Raw genomic sequence first — 23,037 nt, 5'->3', positions numbered from 1 at the left:
GGTTGTGTTACCTTCCTTATGTCCTGGCTCCATCTTGTGGCCATTTCCTTTCCCTCCTTTCGGTGAAATGCTTTGGGATTTTGTGTAGAAACTTTATTTCCTCGGGAGAGACCCAGGAACGGGGGCTGCCTCCATGTAGCAAGCACTCACTAGATTAGAAGGTGACAGACAAACACCCTTAAGATGAGGCAGCGTCCCTATCAAAAAAATCATCTCCCGTCTTCACTTGAGTGACAGCCTGAATCCTTCCTTATCCGGGCAGAGCCCAAGGACTGGAATCAGCTGCAGCAACAAACCATTCTGTACGTAGCAGGAACCAACACAAAATGTGCTTTAAAAGGAGCTGTCTCCTTCCTGCTGGGGTGAAATTTGCCCTTATGGTCATCCATTTTCATTTCCCTTCTTGGAGGGCAGAGATGGGGTTGGTGCTACCTCAGGCTGGGATGTCGAGCCCATGTCCCCATCTGTCCATCACTCTGGGAACCTGTCTCTGCTCACAGGCTGCCTCCAGCCTGTCCGGCCAGCTCCTGAGCGCTGTGCGGGTAAGTCATTTGGCATACGTAGCACCTGGGAGAAACAATCTTGCCATATGCATTGGTGGTATAGTGGTGCGCATAGGTGTCTTCCAAGCAGTTGACCTGGGTTCAATTCCCGACCAATACAGGGATCTCCCCTTTTCTTGGCTGGGAATTGGTTTAATTTCAGTCACATTGTATCAGTTTATCAATGGAATGGGAGAATTAATGTCCCAAATCCCACCAGGTCATTCAACACCCAGTGGCGGAAGAAAGGGGCGGGACTATACAGTGCGCTGTTAGAGTCATCCTGGTATTACGTTTGGTTTATTTTTTTAAATGTTTTCTTTACTTCCCTCTCCTGTTTAGACTCAGAGCCTTTAAGGTCAGCGTGGGGCGCGGACACGTGTGGGGCGGACTCGCTCCTGACCAGGGGCGGGGCTGGGGCCGGGCGGTGACTCTGCCCCAGTGTCCGTTGGGGGGAAACCCCCCGGATCTGCGCATGCCCAGAGTCAGGAGACACAAAACTCTTCTCCGGCCCCGGGAGAGGCTCCAACGGCCCCGCACGACCCAGGCAGAGCCGCAGCGCCCCGACCGTATTCGCAGCCGGGCCCAGCCCCCCGCCCGACGTCACGTCCGGTCCAGAGAGAGAGTCCGGAACTACATCTCCCAGAGTACCCCGGGGGCGCTTCCGCCCTAGTTAGCTCAGGTAAGGGAAGGTTTCAGAAGCTGTTACTGCGCATGCTCCGTTCGATCCCCGTTCGTCCGACCCCAGGCCTAAAGTCACTTCCGCTGCTGTCCCCGTGTGATCCGGGAGCGCGGGCTGGGCGGGGCCGGGACCGGGAGCGGAAGGAGGGGCCCGGAGCGGGGCTGTGGAGAACCCCGCCCCCAACGGAGGGGCAGCACCGCCTACCAACGCCGCGCGCGGTGCGCTCCAACGGCCCTAACGGCCGCAACCGTCACGTGTCTCGTTCTCTCGGCCCGGCGCCTCACGGGATCCGTCACCTCCGGGCCCGCTGCGGGGGTAGCTCCGGGCCCGCGGGAGAGCCGGTAAGAGCCGAGTGGGGTGGGGGGAAGCCCCGCGACCCCCCGCCCTGGGCCAGGCCGGAAGCTGGGGTGAGGCGGAGGGTCCCGGTGCGGCCTCTGTAGCGATCGGGGGGAGGCGGGTTGAACTCTCTGTGGGGGGCCGGGAAACTTCCCTGGCGGAGAAAAGTGTCTGTGGGTCTGTGTGTTGCACTTGCCCATCCCCCACTGCTGCCCCCTTCCCTGCTCCAGGGACCTTCCCCCCCCCGGCCCCCTTCAGACTGCCCCCCCCCCCCCGGCTCCCTGCGGCCCGTGTGAAGGGGGGGGGACCGTCACTGTCTGTGTGTGTTGGACAGTCACATAAACTCCCTTCAACCTGCCCCTCCCCCTCCTCCTCCCCTCATTTCATAGCCAGAGAAATCCCCCCCCCCCCCCCCGCATCCCCGTCTGGGGGTTTGTCTCTCCTGTTATGAAATGCGGAGTTTGTGACCCATTTTCTGCACGACTCTTATAGAAGGATATAAAAATCCTAAAATCCCTCCCCCTCCCCCCCTGCCACTTTCTCTCTCTTTCTCTAATTCTACTTAAATTGTGCCCTGTCTCTCAAATGATAAAACACAAACAACATCTCAGATTTACCCCTTTTCTCTGATTCTTCAGCGTGACTAGACATTTATTGCAAATCTTGTCTCTTTTCTTTCTGTTCATTTATCAAATACTGATGAGAAATACACTCAGATTTTACCTGTGATCAACAACTGACATGTGCTGTGGAGTGTAGGTTTTTTTGGGGGGTGGGGGGAGAGAGGGATTGTTCTTATTCCTGATTTGCCTGACATTATGTTGTGGTGGGGATTTTTCTGTATGTAGTGTTTTTATACCTATATATTGCATAGCATCCTAGACATGTAGGGCTACTCAGGATCTCCAGCTGTCATCAAGTCCAGCTCTCTCTGCCGAGGCAGGACCCGGTATATGTAGATTATCTCTGACAGAGGTTTGTGCTACCTGTTCTTAAAAACTTCCAGGGAAAGAGACTCCAGCAACTAGGGATTTATCCAGTAAAGTAGGTGACTTTGAGCCAGAAACTGAAAGATCCTTGTGCCTTAGTTTCCACACTGGCCACAGGAGGTTACTAGTATCGGGTGCATCCGAAGAAGTGAGGTTTTTACCCACGAAAGCTTATGCCCGAATAAATCTGTTAGTCTTTAAGGTGCCACCAGACTCCTTGTTGTTGTTTTTAGGAGGTTACTAGTACTCCCTCCCCAGACTCCTGGGTGCAGCCAGGGATAATTTAGTGGTTTATGGGAATTAGAAGAGGAAAATTCATTAAGAAGGATGATATTTGTGTGTTTATTATTAAATCCCCAGACACCCACCAATCCCCATCCTTCTTCCGATGAGCTATAAATAGCTATGATCCTATAGTGAGTTTCTGCCTCTCCCCACTTTCTATAGCAGCGCTTTTAAGAACAGGTCAGGGAAACATGGAAATACTTTGAACCAAATTCCAGAAGCCGCTAAGCATGCACAAGTTAAAATGAAAATAAGGTTCTGTCTCTCCAAGGACCTGGCCCCTAGTTCAAAATTATAGACACTCCCCAGAAATCTGAAATGGCCACTTCACAACTGATAGAATGTTATTTATCTATTGACTTCTGGGAATTACCAATAAAAGAGAGAACCCAGTGAAGTTGATACCATGAGGGAAAGATCTCATGTGTCTTTACAAATTGGTATAATCTAATCTGGAACTTTATACAGTAAAATGCCTTATTCATAGCCCTATGGCGAATGCCTGTATCCTGTAGGGACCTTAATTCTGCCCAGTCCCAGCTGCTTCTGTCCCCCACCATACCCCCAAACCTTTTCACCCCTCCAACTATCAGCTGTCAGTCTTCCCTTGCTGCTACCCCTTCCTGACTGGCAGAGAAACTCTAAGCTCTAGCCCCTTCTCTTTGCCTCTGAAAGTTGCCTTTCCCAGGGCTTTGCTGCCTGTGTGAATGGCAGATAGGGATGGGGAGCCATCACTTTCTGCGTATTGACTGAACATCCATCTAGTCCCTCACACCTTCATTTATGCAGCAGTACATTTATTGTAATTATTTATCTTTTAAAAAAACAAAAATGTCAAAGATCAGGTCTGCAGCCTACAAACCCTCCGTGTCCTTAAACAGCAGTATGTTGGGCCCTGCCAGAGTATCAAGTTCAGCAAAATTCAAACCTCCAAAAACTAGGAAATAGAGAGCTAATGTGCACGCCAATGCAACCTTAATTCTGCCCCCTAGAGGTGGCAACTGCCACTGGGCATTATCTGCCAGCACTCCAGCTGCACTCACTGTGTTAGGTGTAGCTTCACTGAAAGGTAGAGGCGTTAGTTGGAGCAACTTAGTGGAGGTGTGATTGTGATATAAGAAGATATGGGTCTGAGTCACCCATGTGTGCGATGAAAGGAAAGAGGTGCATGTGTACCTTGAGCTTCCAGTCTGTATCGGCACTGAGCTGTGCATGTTGTCAGGGGGAAACAGGACTGTTTGCCATGGGAATGGTCAGCAGTGAGATGGGATGCGAGAGCAGTCTGTGTGCTTAACGATGGGTAAGTGAATGTAGAACGTTAGCTGGAATTTCTGTGAGTAAGGATGCAAGAGTTGTAAAAAGGGGTGAAGAGGTGTTCAGTTGACAAGTGTGCGGCTGTTTCTGGGGAGCAGCCCAGTATCTGAGTTTAGAACAGGTGTCAGTAGCTCCTGTACAGCGCAGCTCACCTAAAACCAAATTCCACCTGAGCAAAGATAAAGTGCTTTATTGTGTGCCCTGGTTGACATTTTCCCTAGTACTTTAGTGATAGGCACTATCTCAAATAGCTGGGTGCACATAGGTGTGTTGTAGGAGTAAAGAAAGGGTCATTGCTCACGTGGGTCAGAATTAGGATTACATTGGTGTGTACCTTATCTCTGCATTTCCCGATTTTTACAAGTTTGAGTTTTGCTGATCTCTCTTCTGGAGGGGCACCAGACAGCTCCGGGCAACCTTAAATCCTGTGTTCATAAAGTTTTTTGTAAGTGAATTTCCTAGCTTTTTGCACAGAGCGATGTTGGCGGGAGGAGGTAGCAGCCCTATAGGCAGTTGTAGGTCTCACACAAGTTTGCAATCGGAGGCACGGAGAAGTGCAATGACTTACCCAAGGTCGCCCAACAGGTCTGTGGCAAAGCCAGGTATAGTCCCAGTCCAGTGCTCTCTCCACGTAGGTGCTGGGTGATTGTGAAGTGTTGCTCCCCTCTCCTGTACTTTTTTCATTACGGTGGAATGGGAATAATGCTCATGCCTTCAAATGTTTCTCTCCTTCCCCACCTCCTCCTTCTGCTACCATTTCCAGCTCAGCCTCCCCTTCTTTCAAGTGTTTGTCATGGGCAGTTGGTAACAGAGCCACCGAGAGAAATCTCTCACATGGTCTGTGCCCTAGCTGGGCCTTCTGCTCCTAGTCTAGCCATGTCCTAGCTCTGCCCTTCCTCCAAACACGCCCCCTCCCTGATACACTGTGGCCTGCCCCTCCACCCCATACATGTGTGGCATGTACCTTTAAACTATTCATATTTTGGATTTCAGATAATTACATTTGTTACCTTCTGCTCCCTGTCATAAGTTTCATTTGTTTGGTGGTGCTCTGATGGTTTTCCATTGACAGTTTGGGAGGGAGAAGGCTGGTCACTTGAGCATTGCGTTACCTTGTGTGCTGACTAGTGAGAAGTGACGACTCCCTCTTGGGTGGATGGTCCGATCCCGGGGCCCGTTACCTCTCGGTGATTGATTTTCCATTCCAAGTTCATAAAGTAGATTTTCAGTATAAATGCTTTGTTCCTTACATATGACCCCTATGTTGATCTCTCAGTCTTTGAGTCTTGACCACCTATGAGCTTTCTGTAGACACCTCACATGACCATCCTCCGAGAGATGTGTTTGGTGTGATGGGTTTGTCAGGTCTCAGGTGAGAGCTGCTGGCAAAGACCAAGTGAGCCTTTGCCAAGGGATCTCTGTGTCACTGTCTGACACCCATAGGCCAGGGAGCGGACGACTTTCTGCCAATGGTCTTCAGGACGGGTGTTGAATTCACTGCAGTGCCCCATGTCCCCTCTCCATTTCCCTTCTCTGTGTGCTGTCTGGGACGCTGCTCCACTTCCTGCTCCACAGGCCACCCCTTATCTACTCCATGTGCCAGGCTGCTGGCAGCCCCCAGTGAGAGGCCATCCAGCCCATCAACCTGGTGCCCAACTGCTGGGCCTCCACTCAGTGAAGGCCAGAGCCCCGAATGCTGCCAGCCCTCTGTTTGGGGCTGGAGATGTTCCACAGACTGTTCCCTTCCCAGGGTTGCCCCACTCTGAATAGAGTAGGTCTCTCCTGTTAACTCCTGCTCCAGTCCTGGCATGGTTTGCAGGTGTGGAGGAGCTGGGCCAGTCCAGACTAAAGCAGTTTAACCCCTTCTGTGCCAGCGTGGGGTTTATATAGCGCTTCACAGGCACCCAGGCCCAGGGAATGGACCCCTATCAACCCCATGCCTAATGTGGTGGGGCGACCCACTGGCAGCGTTGCCTTTGAGGGTGCTGCTCCCTTCTGCTCCCACTCCCTCCCCTCCCCCTTTACTGCCACCACAGTGCCTGTTATCTTGACTTCCTGAGGGGTGACCCCCTAGAAGGTGTGTTTTGTTATCTCTTTCCCACCCCCACCCCACACCGGATCCTTTGTGCACGCTCTGTCACTCACCTCTGTCTCAGGAGACAAGGCGGGTCATGGGGTGCGGGTGATGCTATGCTGGAGATCCATCATCACTGAAGGAGTGGCAGCCTTGAGCTTCCTTGAAGGTTGCCGGGATGCTGATGTGCACTGGCGGAGAACTGGGGCTTGACTCAGTCCATGGACCATTTGGCCCACACTGCACTGTAAAGCCTGCTCTGCATTGCTGCCAATTGTTGCTGGTGGCGTTGTGCCCATAAGTCTCTGTAACACTGTCTTCAGTGACTCGAGGGCATGAGCACCAGCCTCAGGCAGACTGGTAAGTAGCAGGGAACAAACCCCAAATTGGTTGTGAGGTCTATATGTAGATTTCAACAACCAAGTATCCAGTGTAACAGCATTAATGTGGAATCGCAGACAGTTCCCTTGTGTCATCCCATATATCTCACCACACAGGTGAGCTCACCTTTGTGACAGATGGTCCCGTACTCCAGGGGTTCTCAACCTTTTTCTTTCTGAGGCCCCCCCCCCCAACATACTATAAAAACTCCATGGCCCATGTGGGCCACAATACTGCCTTTCTGCATACAAAAGCCAGGGCTGGCGTTAGGGGGTAGCAAGCAGGGCAACTGCCTGGGGCCCCATGCCGCAGGGGCCCCCACAAAGCTACATTGCTTAGGCTTTGGCTTTAGCTCCTGGTGTTGGGGCTCAGGGGCCCTGGACTTCAGCCCCATACGCTAGGACTTCAGTTTTCTGCCCTGGGCCTCGGCAAGTCTAATGCTGGCCTTGCTTGGCAGCCCCCCTGATAACTGCTCCACACCCCTGGTTGAGAACCACTGCCTTACACCATGAATCACAGCAATGTTCAGGTTACTGCCAGTCCCAAAGGATCAGTCACTTCCTTAGGTCAATTGAATCTTAGATTTCCCACAAAGACAACACTTGTAGCCAGTCCTGTCATAACCTGTATTGAGATTTATTTCAAAGAAAATGAGAATTGTTTACAAACTTAAAGCAGGTGCAGACGAGTTAGTCTTAAATTTCAAAAGGCAATGGAAGCTTAATAAGCAAGCTCTACATATTCTTTAGGACTAATCCAGGATAAGGAGCTGAGAATCTCTTCCTTATGCCTAGAAACTTTGCCCCCCCAGAATCCAAGCAGCATAGAGATAATCAGTTCCTTCAGCATGGGGTTTTTTATCCTCTTTTTGCCATGTGCTCTGAGTGCAAACTCAGCTAATGAGAGATCAAGAGCACAACAACAGTCTTGTGTCTTCTTTAATGTCCCATAATAGTCTATCTAGTGTTGATGGACCTTTCCTGCCAGGCAGGGTGTAATGCATTCTGTTGCCAATCAGCACTTCCCCTAGGTAAAGTCTCTCCCCTGTCTGGTGATCTAAATAGCCAGAGAGGCTCACAATGCAACTAGTGAGATATTAACCCAGGCAACAACTCAGTAAAGCATTCAATAAAGTCTAAACACATTCTTGTCATTATAATACTCTTTTAACACTACTAACACTGGTGAGTCAGAGTGATTCCAGCTATGCGTTTGTCCGTGTTCAATTAAGACATGGGGGACTTTTACAAGAGCTAACACCTCATCTGCCAGTGTCACAGGCAGGATGGGCAGGGATGGTGTCTCTGGCCTTAGATTGCCAGAAGCTGGAAATGGGTGACAGGGGATGGATCACTAGATGATTCCCTGTTCTCTTCATTCCCTCTGAAGCACCTGGCATTGGCCACTGAGCTAGATGGACCATTGGTCTGACGCAGTGGGCCATTCTTATGTGCACAGGTTCTATGAGGAGTATCTACTCATCTGGACTCGCTGGGGAGCCACAGAAAGAAACGAGGTGTGCTGAGACAAGGAGGCCCAGTCTCAGAGCCCCCAGGGTCACACTTGCCAAAAGCTAAAACTAGGCCCAGCCCATGAAAGGGGGCACTCCCAGGAGAGACTGTATAAAGGCTGGAACATCAAACAACTTAATAAACCTGAGACAGCTGCCTTGGGACAATGACAGGGAGAATCCCCCAAAGTGACTCCTTTGATTCTGCTCTTCTCTGGCCTTTGGTTCATAGAATCATAGAACTGGAAGAGACCTCGAGAGGTCATCTACTCCTGTCCCCTGCACTCAAGGCAGGACTAAGTATTATCTAGATAATCCCTGTGAGGTGTTTGTCCAGCCTGCTCTTAAAAATCCCCAATGATGGAGATTCCACAACCTCCCTAGGCAATTTATTCCAGTGCTTAACCACTCTGACAGGAAGTTTTTCCTAATGTCGGACCTAAACCTCCCTTTCTGCAATTTAAGCCCATTGCTTTTTGTGCTATCTTCAGAGGATAAGAAGAACAATTTTTCTCCCTCCTCCTTCTAACAACCTTTTATGTACTTGAAAACTGTGATCATGTCCCTTCTCAGTCTTCTCTTCTCCAGACTCAACAAACACAATTTTTTCAATCTTCCCTCATAGGTCATGTTTTCTATACCTTCAATCATTTTTGTTGCTCTTCTCTGGACTTTCTCCAATTTGTCCACATCTTGCCTGAAATATGGCGCCCAGAACTGGACACACTGCTCCAGTTGAGCCTAATCAACGCGGAGGAGTGCAGAAAAATTACTTCTCGTGTCTTGCTTACAATAATCCTGCTAATACATACCAGAATGATGTTTGCTTTTTTTGCAACAGTGTAACTCTGTTGACTCGTATTTAGCTTGTGATCCACTGTGACCCCCCCCCCCCTTCCCCGATCCCTTTCCACAGTACTCCTTCCTAGGCAGTCATTTCCCATTTTGTATGTGTGCAACTGCTTGTTCCTTCCTAAGTGAAGTAATTTGGATTCGTCCTTATTGAATTTCATCCTATATACTTCAGACCATTTCTCCAGTTTGTTCAGATCATTTTGAATTTTAATCCTATTCTCCAAAGCACTTCCAACTCCTCCCAGCTTGGTATCCTCCGCAAACTTGATAAGTGTATCGTGGAAAAAGTCACCCACGCATTGATTTTAGTTCACAGACTCAAGCCTGAGGGCAGTTTATTGCAATACATACCAACGCGTTGGGGCGACAGTCAGAAAACTGTCAAACCTAGCAGCAGCCTGCAAGCTGCTTTAGTCCATCAAACCGCAAGTATAGTACAAATAATACGTCATTTATGTGAAAATAAGAGTAGCGGTCTGTCCCTTTTTCCCGGTAGCTTCCTCATTATTTACGAGAATTGGGTGCCTATTGGGTGGGGGGGGTTTTTGGTGGTTTTGACATGGGTGGTACTTGGCACCAGCGGGGGTGTTATTTTTTTGTCAGGGTACATATTGTTTTCCCGGGGAGGCCTGGGGTTTATTACAGGACACCCAAAGATGATATATGATTGGCTGGTGGCAGGTAGCTGGAGGAGCTGTCCTTTACTAGAAGCAATTTCTTCATATAAGCCATTACCATGTTTCATCAGCAAGCAGTTATGTTTTTTATCTATAAGCGGTTATCATGTTGCTAAGGCCTTTCGCATGGCTTCCTCCCCTCCCTCCTCTGGTAATAGCCCATGACCGTATTTGGCAGAGAATTGCACAGCTTAGCTTTGTTCTGGTTCTGGCCTGTACTGTTTTATGTAAAGGCCATCTGTGCAGTCAGCTTTTGTCACTGTGCCTGAATTTGGGCCTTTGGTGTTACTGTGGCTGTCATTAAAAAGGCTACCTAGTTCTTTTTCCCCACAATTTCCCTCCTCTGATGCCATGTAGGCATCATTATTGTAATTTGCTAAAGCGGCTATAGGGCAGTATTTAGACTTGGTGGAAAAGGGGGATTAGCGGACACGAGACTGGAGGTACTGATGGATTTGACACTAAGGTGGCTTATTTCTGGGTCTTAGGGGGAATACAGTGTGGTTTCAGGGATATCTATGTGGAAAAGAAGGGCTTGGGGTGGAGGTTGAACCTGTAGCTGGGGTAAACGACATATCTTGCAGAGACAGCAGAGGGAGGCGATTAATAAACAGCAACAGATCGCTAGAATTATTCCAGTTAGTATTTTTAAGATTGAGGAAGTGAAGAGGCTGGGCATGGCTTGGGTGATTTCTTTAGAGGCAAAACACAAAACGTCATGGTAAGAACATAGGGTACCCGCTCAATAGGGGGCCTGAAATGCTTTGGCCTCTTCGTTGTATTCGACCTCTATTACATGTACTTGGTCTTGGAGGTGCGATAGGTTGGAGAGGAGGGAAAGTAGAAAAGTTAAATTGAAGAAGCGGTTTGGGATGAGGGAAGTCCAATCGAAGGTAAGAGGGACGGCTGGGTGGAGGGATACAGAGATTTGGGGATTAGCAAGCCATGCGATAAATCGGCTACCCTGAGCAGTGGTCAAATTAAGGTGAAAAGGAAGAGGGGTGTGGGGATTGGATGGCAGGGCACAACCATCCCTTTTCCCAAACAGGGCTTCTCCTCCTGGGGCCTTGCCTACTGCTTCTCCTTCCCAACAAACTGTATCAAAGATGTTCAGCAATTCCCCAGGGTGTAACTTACGGAGACAAAATAATTGTGGGGGTTCCAAGGGCCATAAGGACCACAAGGTTCCGATTCCCACCCAGACGTGTTGATCAGCTAAACCATGGGGAGTGGTGATAAAACGGCTAGGTCCGTGGGGTGGCTTGACTTCCCATACCTGCCGGCTGATAACCCAGTCCCATAGACAGCCCGCCCAGGGTCCCGGCAAAAGTAAGTGTGCTGGGACCTATTTGCCATTGACAGGCCCCGAGGCCTGGAAGGAGCATTTTGAGGAGTCTCAGGCCCACCCTGACAATGCCCACATATGCGTCCATTTCCATAGCTCGGGTGGCACTCCTGCAGTAGCGTTAAGGGCTTTGGGCCATTGCTGACACAGGACATCGCTCTGCATTTCTCCTAAGAAACCATTAAAGAAATCCTGCATTTGGCTGCAAGCTGAATCCCATCCGGTGTTTTTCCCTGTTAAAACGAGGGTGTTTATTAATTTTGTTAAGAGGGTTTGGGTTGTGGTTCCCAGTCCTGACAGGGCATGGAGGGTTTTTATATTTGAGAGGGTGCTGGTTAACCCTGCCTCAGTGAGGAGGCCTGATGCCCTTTCCAAATTCCCCAGGCGTTGTTCATGGTCCTGGGCCTTGTCTATCGTCCAGATAGCGGCTGCTCCAGTTAGACCATGCAAGGCCCCTTTCAGCAAGCCTCTTTTTCTCCAAAATTTTTCCCACTGCAGAAGCTGGGCTAATCCAATGGCCACTCCTTGGGTACAATTGGGGTATAGGGTAGTTATTTGGAAGGCAGAAATGAGAAGGTGATGGTTCCCATAGTTGCATTTAGCACCATCCACCGTCGGTAGCGGGAATTCTGTTGGTTGGGTGGGCTGTACCACATTTGGTGGTCCGAGACTCGAATTTCTCTGAGGCCGTGATTAGACAGATGTGTGTGGGAAGGATATGAGGGGGAGTAGTTGGGGAATGGAGATTGTAACGATGGGCTAGGAGGCAGTCGTGTAGAGTAGGGGTCCCCCTCCTGTAGGTGAAAGTAAACTTAGGGTGACAACCAGAATAAGTGGTAGGAATACCAAAAAGCAGGTAACTGATTACAAAACATTGCATGGAAGTTCCCGTACCAGACGACAGTTCACAGGTGCCAGCTGTTGCTAATATGTCAATCTCTGCATGGGAGTTTTCCTCCAGAGCCTCAAAGTTGGTGTCGGTAAGGGAAAAGGGGAAGGATGCCTCGGTGACAGTTTTGTTTTTACGCCCCTTGATAGCGTGGCCATATAGATAGCCGTTAGGTCCTGTTGAGAACAGGCCGGGACAAAATTTCCTAAGTAAAAAGGGGCCTTCCGGCCTTGGGCAGTCGGAAGCATTTACAAAAGTATCTTGGGACCTGGCTTGGGAAGTGCCCACGGGGCTTAGAGGGGAAGGGGTGACAGTCTGACTGGTAACTGACTTGCCTGCTCAATTGGGGAGTGCAGTGCACCAGGAAGGAACCTGGGGGTAGCGGCAAGGGGCTTCCCCTGGGAGAAATCCTAGGTAACAGCGAGCCCCACATTCCCAGGAAGTCATACCACATGTCCCTCCTTGCCAGGTAATAATACTTCTTCGCTGGTTGTTATACCAATAAAAACTAGCAGGATCTTATTAAAGGGGACAAAATAAAGATGCCACATTTATTATGATAATTTTATTTATGACCAATAACTAATATCTTAATCCTTATACACACACATTATATCTAACACCGAGAGAGAGAGAGAGAGAGAGAGAGAGAGACACACACACACGCGTTCTGCAGCTGCTGCATAGTTACCAGTCCTGCTTGAGTCTGTGGCTTGAGTTTGCAGCTTGGGTTCGTAGCTTGTGGCGGCTAACTGGCCAGGAAAGCCGGGCACAAGGACGAGCTGGGTCTCTGTTGGGCATGCACCAATGCCCTTCCATGTTGGCAGCAGAATGTTACCCTCCTCCAAAGTTTTCCAATTTACCCATCCTTTTTTTAGGCTTTAGTTTGAATCCAGAGTTTATAGGTCTTGCTGTGTCATGCTGCTTCTGGGTTGGTGATTGATCACCCGTCAATTGCAGACATGACTTTCAGCCTTGGACCAGGCTTTGATCTTCTTTCTATTGTACCTTTTCTTTTTAGGGTGGATTGTTTTTACTTTGTTAGGGCTTTTGTCTGCATCTTCAGCCGTTGGTGTTTGAACTTTATTTAATCAGGACAGGCTGGGGCTGGAGGTTGATTCCATTATCCATACATACCTCTGTCATAACTATAAAGAAAAGGGTGTAACAGCTGTCCTTTTGTACAGTACTATAAAATCCCTCCTGGCCAGAAACTCCAAAATCCTTTTCCCTGTAAAGGGTTAAGAAGCTCAGGTAACCTCGCTGGCATCTGACCCAAAGGACCAATAAAGGGGACAAGATACTTTCAAATCTTGGGGGGGAGGAGGGAAGGCTTTTGTTTGTGCTCTTTGTTTGGAAGTTTGTTCGCTCTTGAGACTGAGAGGGACCAAACATCAATCCAGGTTCTCCCCATCTTTCTAAACAAGTCTCTCATATTTCAAACTTGTAAGTAAAAAGCCAGGCAAGGCATCTTAGTTTTACTTTGTTTTCTCAACTTGTAAATGTACCTTTTACTAGAGCGTTTATCTCTGTTTGCTATACTTTAAACCTAAGGCTAGAGGGAGATCCTCTGAGTTCTTTGTTTGATTACCCTGTAAAATTATTTTCCATACTAATTTTACAGAAATGATTTTTACCTTTTTCTTTAATTAAAAGCCTTCTTTTAAAGAACCTGATTGATTTTTCCTTGTTTTTTAGATCCAAGGGGTTTGGATCTGTATTCACCAGAAAATTGGTGAAGGTCTCTCAAGGCTACCCAGGGAAGGAATGGGATGGTGGCAGCGGACCAAACCTAAGCTGGTAATTAAGCTTAGAAGTTTTCATGCAGGCCCCCATATTTGTACCCTAAAGTTCAAAGTGGGGATACAGCCTTGAGATGGTGGTAGCGGTGGGATTCATTTAAAACCCAAAAGCCAGGAAGATTTTTTTTTCCTTCTAGCTGCTTGGAAAGCAGAGCTGAAGGTAGATGCATATCTTATCTCTCCTTGCCTGAAGGCAGAGGTGTTAAGTATTTTAACAAGGGCCTTTGTTAAGAGAAGGGTTCAATTAATAAGCAAAGGACTGGTAAAAGGAATTTACAAGCTGAATTGTTGTTGTTTTTTCTTACATCCTTGGGAGTAGCTAGTTAGAAAGTCTCCGTTATCTCAGCAGCAGCCTGAGCTAAGTGCATCCCAGTTTCAGTCAACTTCAGTGGGGTGTGACCCAGCACAAGAAAACAGAAAAATAACTACCAAAGAAGTAGCTAACAAAATAAAACTGGCCAAACTAGAAGCAGAAGAAAATGAAAAAAAAATCAGACTACTTCAAAATAAAAAACTCGAAAAAGAAGCCAAAAAGGAGGCCCATAAAAGAAAAAAAAAAAAGCCGAAGAGGAGGCCCGTGAAAGAGAAGAGAAAGCCAAAGAGGAGGCCCACAAAAAAGAGATGGAGCTGAAAAAAGCCAAAGAGGAGGCAAGAGAAAAAGAAAGGAAGCATGAACTGGAAGTAGCAAGGGCTAGGCAGGATGCACCAGCCCATCCTAGCAACTCCTCTCCAGGTACCACTTCCCATCCCAGAAAATTCCCCACCTACAAGGCAGGCAATAATACTAAGGCCTTCTTAGAAAATTTTGAAAGGGCCTGCCATGGATACAGCATCACTCCAAACCAGTACATGGTAGAGCTGAGGCCGCAGCTCAGTGAACCCTTAGCAGAGGTGGCGGCTGAAATGCCTAAGGAACACATGAACAGTTATAAACTTTTTAAAAACAAGGCCAGACTCAGAATGGGGTTAACACCCGAGCATGCCCGTCGACGGTTCAGAGCCCTAAGGTGGAAACCCGATGTGTCATTTACCCGACATCCCTACCACATTGGAAAAAATTGGGATGCCTGGATATCAGGAGCAAATGTTAAATCTACAGAAAAGTTGCCCTTCCTAATGCAAATGAAGCAGTTTTTAGAGGGTGTTCCTGAGGAAATAGGAAGGTACATCCTAGATAGGAAGCCCAAAACTGTAACCGAGGCGGGGGAAATTGGAGCCAAATGGGTGGAGGTGGCAGAAAAGAAAAAAAATAGTAGCAGTTGGAGCGAATATCAGAAGGGGCAAGTCGAAACAAAACCTTACCACCGGGGACAACCCAAGGCCCTGCCCACATCCCAAGGGAAACCCCAGGCGCCTTCTCACCCCACCACTCCAGTCTCCACCAACCAACATCTCCCCGCTGATACCTTAGCAGGGCGATGTTTTAAATGTAATGAACTGGAACATATAAAGGCTCACTGCCCCAAAAACCCCACCCGATTACAGTTCATTACACCCCAATCACACCAAAGATCCCCAAACCCAGATGCCTCTCTCATACCCTCAGAGCAAAGGGAAACCTTGAAAGTGGGCGGAAAGAAGGTTATCGCTTGGAGGGACACTGGGGGACAAATGTCAACTATCCACCAATCCCTAGTGGACCCCAAACTCACCAACCCGGAGGCTCCAGTAACAATTCAACCCTTCGTGTCACGCTCTGTAACCTTGCCTACAGCCAAGTTGCATGTCCAGTACAAGGGCTTGTCAGAAATGTGGACTTTTGCAGTCTGACAATTATCCTATCCCCATGCGGCTGGGGGAAGACTTGGCCAACCATGTGAAGCTAGCGAAGAAGATGGAAATAGCCTGGCTGCAGGTGACTAAGCAAGCTTGCACCCCCATCCCTGTTCCTGAGCCGTCCACCAGGGCCCCGTCTGTGTTACCGAAGACCCAAACAAAGGTGGTGGAACCGGATCCCCTGCCAACAACTGCAACAGCCGTAGTGGATCCAATCCCAGAGACCCAGCCAAAGCCAGTCCCAAAACCGGAACTGGCAACGCAACCAGCACCAGAACCATTGCCAGCACTGAGTCCAGCGCTTGCAAACCCGTCTACAACTCCAATGCCAGAGTGCACCAGCGAGCCTAAACTGGCAGAAGCAGCAGATAACCCTACCCAAGAGGCTCAGCCAGAGCCTAAAATACCACATAGTGCACCAGCGGACAGCGGTTCACAGTCAATGGAAACCGCCCCAGCACCTGCATCGCTTCCAGAGGGGCCAAGCCCCAGTCCACAGTCCAAGGAGGAACTGATGTCTCCAGCATCAAGGGAACAGTTCCAGGCTGAGCAGGAAGCAGATGACAGCCTTCAGAAAGCTTGGGCGGTGGCGCGGAGCACCCCACCGCCTCTCAGCTCTTCTAACCGATCCCGGTTAGTTGTAGAACAAGGACTTTTATACAAGGAGACTCTTTCTGGTGGGCACCAGGAAGACTGGCATCCTCAAAGACAGTTGGTAGTTCCCACTAAGTATCGGGTAAAGCTCTTGAGCTTAGCCCATGATCATCCCAGTGGCCATTCTGGGGTGAACAGAACCAAAGACCAGTTGGGGAAGTCCTTCCACTGGGAGGGAATGGGCAAGGACGTTGCTAATCTTGTGAGGTGTGCCAACAAGTGGGAAAGCCCCAAGACCAGGTTAAAGCCCCTCTCCAGCCACTACCCATAATTGAGGTTCCATTTCAGCAAGTAGCTGTGGATATTCTGGGTCCTTTCCCAAAGAAGACACCCAGAGGAAAGCAGTACGTACTAACTTTCATGGATTTTGCTACCCGATGGCCGGAAGCAGTACCCTTAAGCAACACCAGGGCTAAAAGTGTGTGCCAGGCATTAACAGACATTTTTGCCAGGGTAGGTTGGCCCTCCGACATCCTTACAGATTCGGGAACTAATTTCCTGGCAGGGACCATGGAAAACCTGTGGGAAGCTCATGGGGTGAATCACTTGGTTGCCAACCCTTACCACCGTGAAACCAATGGCCTGGTGGAGAGGTTTAATGAAACTTTGGGGGCCATAATACTTAAATTCATAAATGAACACTCCAATAATTGGAACCTAGTGTTGCAGCAGTTGCTTTTCGCCTACAGGGCTGTACCACATCCCAGTTTAAGGTTTTCAGCATTTAAACTTGTGTATGGCTGCGAGGTTAAGGGGCCATTACAGTTGGTGAAGCAGCAATGGAAGGGGTTTACGCCTTCTCCAGGAACTGACATTCTAGACTTTGTAAGCAACCTACAAAGCACCCTCCGACACTCTTTAGCCCTTGCTAAAGAAAACCTAAAGAATGCTCAGAAAAAGCAAAAGGCCTGGTATAATAAACATTCCAGAGAATGGTCCTTCAAAGTAGAAGACCAAGTCATGGTCTTAAAGGCGCTCCAGGGCCATAAAATGAAAGCGTCGTGGGAAAAACCATTCACGGTCCAGGAGCGCCTAGGAGCTGTTAACTGTCTCATAGCCTCCCCCACCTCCAACATAAAGCCTAAGGTATACCATGTTAATTCTCTTTAGCCCTTTTATTCCAGAGAATTAAACGTTTGCCAGTTTACAGCCCAGAAAACAAATAACGCGGAGTGGCCTGAAGGTGTCTACTACAAAGGAAAAAAAATGGTCGCATGGAAGAGGTAAACCTCTCCACGACCCTTGAACGTCTGCAGCAACCGCAAATCAAGGAGCTGTGCACAAGCTTTGCACCAATTTTCTCAGCCACTCCAGGACGGACCGAACGGGCATACCACTCCATTAACACAGGTAATGCTCACCCAATTAGAACCCCACCCTACCGGGAGTCACCTCATGCCCAAATTGCTATACAAAGGGAGATCCAGAACATGCTACAGATGGGTATAATCCGCCCCTCTAATAGTGCATGGGCATCTCCAGTGGTTCTAGTTCCCAAACCAGATGGGGAAATACGCTTTTGCGTGGACTACCGTAAGCTAAATGCTGTTACTCGTCCTGACAACTATCCAATGCCACACACAGATAAGCTATTGGAGAAATTGGGACATGCCCAATTCACCTCTACTTTAGACTTAACCAAGGGATACTGGCATGTACCACTAGATGAGGAAAGGTCAGCCTTCGTCACCCAGGCAGGGGTGTATAAATTCAATGTACTCCCTTTCGGGTTGCAAAATGCACCCGCCACCTTCCAAAAACTTGTAGATGGTCTCCTAGCGGAATTTAAAAAATCTGCAGTTGCCTACCTCAATAATGTGGCCATTTTTTTTATTCATGGACAGAACACCTGGAGCACCTGGAAAAAGTCTTCGAGTGCATCCGACAGGCAGAACTAACTGTTAAGGCTAAAAAGTGTCAAATAGGCCAAAACAGAGTGACTTACCTGGGGCACCAGGTGGGTCAAGAAGCTATAAATCCCCTACAGGCCAAAGTGGACGCTGTCCAAAAGTGGCCGGTTCCAAAGTCAAAGAAACAGGTCCAATCCTTCTTAGGCTTGGCCGGATATTATAGGCGATTTGTACCCCACTACAGCCAAATCGCCGCCCCGCTAACAAACCTAACCAGAAAGAAACAGCCAAATGCAGTTCAGTGAACTGATAAGTGTCAAAAGGCCTTTCACCAGCTTAAGGCAACACTCATGTCTGACCCTGTGCTAAGGGCCCCAGACTTTAACAAACCGTTCCTAGTAACCACAAATGCGTCCAAGCGGGGCGTAGGAGCAGTTTTAATGCAGGAAGGACCGGATCAAAAATTCCATCCTGTTGTGTTTCTCAGCAAGAAACTGTCTAAGAGGGAAAGCCACTGGTCAATCAGCAAAAAAAAATGCTATGCCATTTTGTATGCGCTGGAAAAGCTACGCCCATATGTTTGGGGACGGCGTTTCCAACTACAAACAGACCATGCTGCGTTACAGTGGCTTCATACTGGCAAGGGGAATAACAAAAAACTTCTTCGGTGAAGCTTAGCTCTCCAAAATTTTAAAATACAACACATTTCAGGGGCTTCTAACAAAGTGGCTGATGCACTCTCCCGGAAACGTTTCCCAGAATCAACTGGTTAAAAATTGGTCTTGGAATGTGAAACATATTGTTAGTTTTTATATAATCAGTAGTGTACCTTTAGACATATGTGTCTTATTAACTCTGTTTTCTCCTAGAGCTCCAGGAAGAAATCACAGCCAGTGTGAAACCGGATGTCCAACACTATCTGTGATTTGGGGGGCATGTCATAACTATAAAGGGAAGGGTGTAACAGCTGTCCTGTGTACAGTACTATAAATTCCCTCCTGGCCAGAAACTCCAAAACCCTTTTCCCTGTAAAGGGTTAAGAAGCTCACGTAACCTGGCTGGCATCTGACACAAAGGACCAATAAGGGACAAGATACTTTCAAATCTTGGGGGGGGAGGGGAGGCTTTTGCTTGTAAGTTTGTTCGCTCTTGGTACTGAGAGGGACCAGACATCAATCCAGGTTCTCCCCATCTTTCTAAACAAGTCTCTCATATTTCAAACTTGTAAGTAAAAAGCCAGGCAAGGGGTCTTAGTTTTACTTTGTTTTCTCAACTTGTAAATGTACCTTTTACTAAAGTGTTTATCTCTGTTTGCTATACTTTAAACCTAAGGCTAGAGGGAGGTCCTCTGAGCTCTTTAAGTTTGATTACCCTGTAAAGTTATTTTCCATACCAATTTTACAGAAATGATTTTTACCTTTTTCTTTAATTAAAAGCCTTCTTTTTAAGAACCCGATTGATTTTTCCTTGTTTTTTAGATCCAAGGGGGTTGGATCTGTATTCACCAGGAGTTGGTGGGAGGAAAGAGGGGGGATGGTTAATTTCTCCTTGTTTTAGATCCAAGGGGTTTGGATCTGTATTCACCAGAAAACTGGTGAAGGTCTCTCAAGGCTACCCAGGGAAGGAAATTAGCTTTGGGATGGTGGCAGCGGACCAAACCTAAGCAAGTAGTTAAGCTTAGAAGTTTTCATGCAGGCCCCCATATTTGTACCCTAAAGTTCAAAGTGGGGATACAGCCTTGACAACCTCATTCACACATCTAAACTAATAAGATTACAGCAGGGTTTGCAAAAATGAAGGTTGCAGCAAGCCCTTACAAAATGGATTAAGCGTTTTCAAATGGGGTTTGAATTACAATATGGCAAACAGTGAACAGAAGTTACACTGTAGGCAAGTGTAATAAATGGTGAACAGAAATTACAATACTGAAACAGTGCAAGTCTCAGTGATTTAAGCAGGAATTGGATTGATAATGAAATTTACAAAGGCAGCTGACTGAACAACTGTGGCTCTTAACAAGCATCTTAACTGTTAATTAGCCAGTTATTGGGGTAACCGGTTTTATGAATGAATATTGTTTCATTCATAAAACTTTACTTATGACATTACATTAATAAAGTAAACAATTAAAAACAATTTCATTCATCAGTTCTACATGGTACCATGGCAAGTTTTTAATGTGCTCTGTTGTAACCAGCCTCTTTCCCTTCAGGGTATCCAAGGATCAGCTGACTCGGGTTCTCCGGGAAGCTTGGGGCTGGGATGTAGAGGGTGCCAGTCCGAGGGGTGGGGGTGGGGCAGGAGTTGACCCGGAAGTCCAAAAGCAAATAAGCGAATCATGAAAGTTTAGCATTAGCAGCAATAGCATAGTCACACACATAAACCAAATGGAAGACATGAGCCATTTTCGGACTTGAACAGACTCCTTAATTCTGTCGGCTGGGTCTGTCATAGTTATTTGGTTGTACCTGCGGGCGCTTGGTTCTCCACAGGATTTTTAGAAGGCTTTATTTTGGCCTTTTGTTTTCTTCCTCTTAATGAGTAGTGAGGGCTTTTAAGGGAGAGGTCTTGGGCCACCTCCGCAGTTTCCCACAGTTCTTCAGGGCCAAGGAGTGGAGGTGAGATTCTCGTGTCCACTGGGGCCTGGACTCGCTTGCACTGGGAAGCGTGGATCCAGTTGGGCAGGTTGTGGCACTTGACAACAGTGTGGGTGGTTAGCAAAATCTGGAACGGGCCTTTCCAGCGAGGTTCCAAGCAGTTCATTGATATTTTTTGACGTATACCCACTCTCCTGGTTGCCAGTCATGACAGGAGGAGTCCACTGGAGCAGGGAAGGCACACTGAACCTGTTTGTGTAAAGACTTAATACATTGCATGAGTTTTTTACAATATGCCAGGACCCTCTCATCTGTCAGCTGTGTATCTAGGTACCTGGGTGTGATAGGAGGGGCCGCTGGTATTCTCATTGGCCCCTTTAAAATTTCATGGGGGGGAAAGACCATGTTTGCGAGCAGGGATGCTCCTCATTTCCATTAGGGCCAGGGGTAAAGCGACGGGCCACTTAAGGTTGGTTTCTGAACACATTTTAGCAATTTTGTGTTTTAGCACCCCTTTTACCCGTTCCACTGCCCCAGCACTTTGGAGGTGGTGAGCGCAGTGAAAGTGGTGAGTGATTCTTAGTGCCTTGCAGATTTGCTGCATGACTTGGCCTGTGAAATGAGTACCCGATCGCTGTTGATAGAAAGGGGCAGTCCAAACTGGGGAATGAATTCATGTAGCAGTTTCTTTGCCACTGTCAGGGAGTCGGCTGTGGCACAGGGGTAAGCCTCAACCCACCCTGAGAATCTACATACACCACTACGTATTCGAACGAGCAACATTTAGGCATGCTGATAAAGTCAATTTGTATATTAACAAAAGGGCCCCCTGGGGAGGGATGGGCTGCAGGCTTGGTTTTCACAGGCTTTCCCACATTATGAGCAAGGCACACCGGGCAGCTGTCGCAATACTGTCAGGCCATTACTGCAAAATGCGGGGCAAACCAATGCTGTTCAATTGATAGTATCATTCCCCTGCTCCCTATATGGGTTAGCCTCTGGGGCAGGCGGGCCAAGTAAGGGAGTAAGCCTCTAGGTGCTACCGGGCGGCCATCCGGAGTGCGCCATACGCTGTCAGGAGACTTTTCACAACCCACTGTTCTCCCGTAGTCCTTTTCCACCTTTTCTGCCGACTCCTGCATGTCCCCCAACTCTCGTATGAGGGTTGGGGGCATGTCAGGAGAAGATGAGTCAACAAGGGTCAGGACTAGGTTGGAGCTAGCTAGGGCTATATAACAAATGGCAGAAAATTCAGCCGGAGACCCGGAAAGGGCCGCTTGCTTGGCTGATCCGTCAGCCAGAGCATTTCCTTCTGTGACCTCATCACAAGGAGTTTGATGGGCAGCGCATTTTATAATGGCTATTTCAGAAGGGAATAAAAGAGCAGTAAGAAATGCATCAACATAAGACCCATTTCGGATGGGAGTCCCTGCAGAAGTGAGGAACCCTCGGTACTTCCATAGTTTCCCATAATCGTGCACTACCCCGAAGGCATAGCGGGAATCAGTGTAGATGTTAACGGACCGTTTTTCCACTAGGGAGGAGGCACGGGTAAGGGCAATCAACTCAGCGACTTGGGCCGAGTTCACCCCTGGAAGGGAGTGAGCTTCCACTAAGTCGTGGGGTGAGCATATAGCATACCCTGCTACAAGGATACCCTTGGGGTCCCTTAAACAGGACCCATCAATAAAATATACTAGTTCAGGGTTAGGTAAAGGGGTCTCTTTTAAATCTACTCGGGGAGAGCATAATTCAGCAGTCACCGCTTGGGAGTCATGCGGCTCCCCATCCCAAACAGTTGGGAGTAGAGAAGCCAGGTTGAGAACAGGGCAACGAGCTAGGGTCACATTAGGAGCATTTAGAAGCAACACCCCCGGTCTAGAGGGGCGCTATAATAAGCGACAGGCCATTGGGAGTCCCCATGTTCCTGAGTCAACACCCCCGGTACTATTCCATCCTTCTCCTGACAAAAGAGGGTGAAGGTTTTAGAGTAATCGGGTATGCCAATTGTTCTTTAAGAGTTTTGAAAGCGGTTTCAGCTGTTTGGGTCCAGGGGAGGGATTCCGGCACATCCTTGTGGGTTAGGTTATGTAAAAGCTTGGCAATAGAGGCGTATTCAGCTATCCATTGCCAGCAATAGCCTGCCATTCCAAGAAAGCCACGCAGTTGCTTTTTAGTAGCGGGTCTGGGAACCTGTAGTAGTGCTTTAATTGTATTGTGAACAAGTGTCTCTCTCCTGCGGTCAAATTGTGCCCTAAGTAGTGGACTCAGGGAAGACAGAGTTGCAGCTTTGATTTGGAAGCTTTATGTCCCCTTTCTGCCAGAGCCTGCAGCAGGATGAGAGAATCTGCCTGACAAGCCTCTAACGTTGGAGAGGCTATCAGGAGATTGTCCACATATTGTACTAAAACATGGACCCTTTAGGAAGCGTAACATTCTCCAGGTCCTTCCTGAGAATCTGGGAGAAAATGGTAGGCGA

The 23,037-nt window shown here is 48.2% G+C and overlaps 1 protein-coding gene across 10 annotated transcripts in view; it reads left to right on the top strand.

Moving 5' to 3' along the window:
• The first annotated feature begins 1,235 nt into the window (after positions 1 to 1,235).
• The window catches only part of LOC103307271 (zinc finger protein OZF-like), a 95,144-nt gene continuing 73,342 nt past the window's right edge, over positions 1,236 to 23,037 (top strand). For 2 of the 10 annotated variants that reach the window (XM_065569367.1, XM_065569365.1), the window contains exon 1: positions 1,236 to 1,565. In XM_065569367.1, coding sequence (XP_065425439.1) covers positions 1,257 to 1,565 — 309 coding nt within the window. In that variant the 5' untranslated portion in view covers positions 1,236 to 1,256. The remainder of the gene's footprint in view (positions 1,566 to 23,037) is intronic. The other 8 variants (XM_065569373.1, XM_065569375.1, XM_065569369.1 and 5 more) reach the window with 7 other exon arrangements.

The sequence above is a fragment of the Chrysemys picta genome, chromosome 16 (genome assembly GCF_011386835.1).
Source record: "Chrysemys picta bellii isolate R12L10 chromosome 16, ASM1138683v2, whole genome shotgun sequence".
Lineage (NCBI taxonomy): Eukaryota > Metazoa > Chordata > Testudines > Emydidae > Chrysemys > Chrysemys picta.
This window is presented reverse-complemented; position numbering and strand designations above follow the sequence as displayed.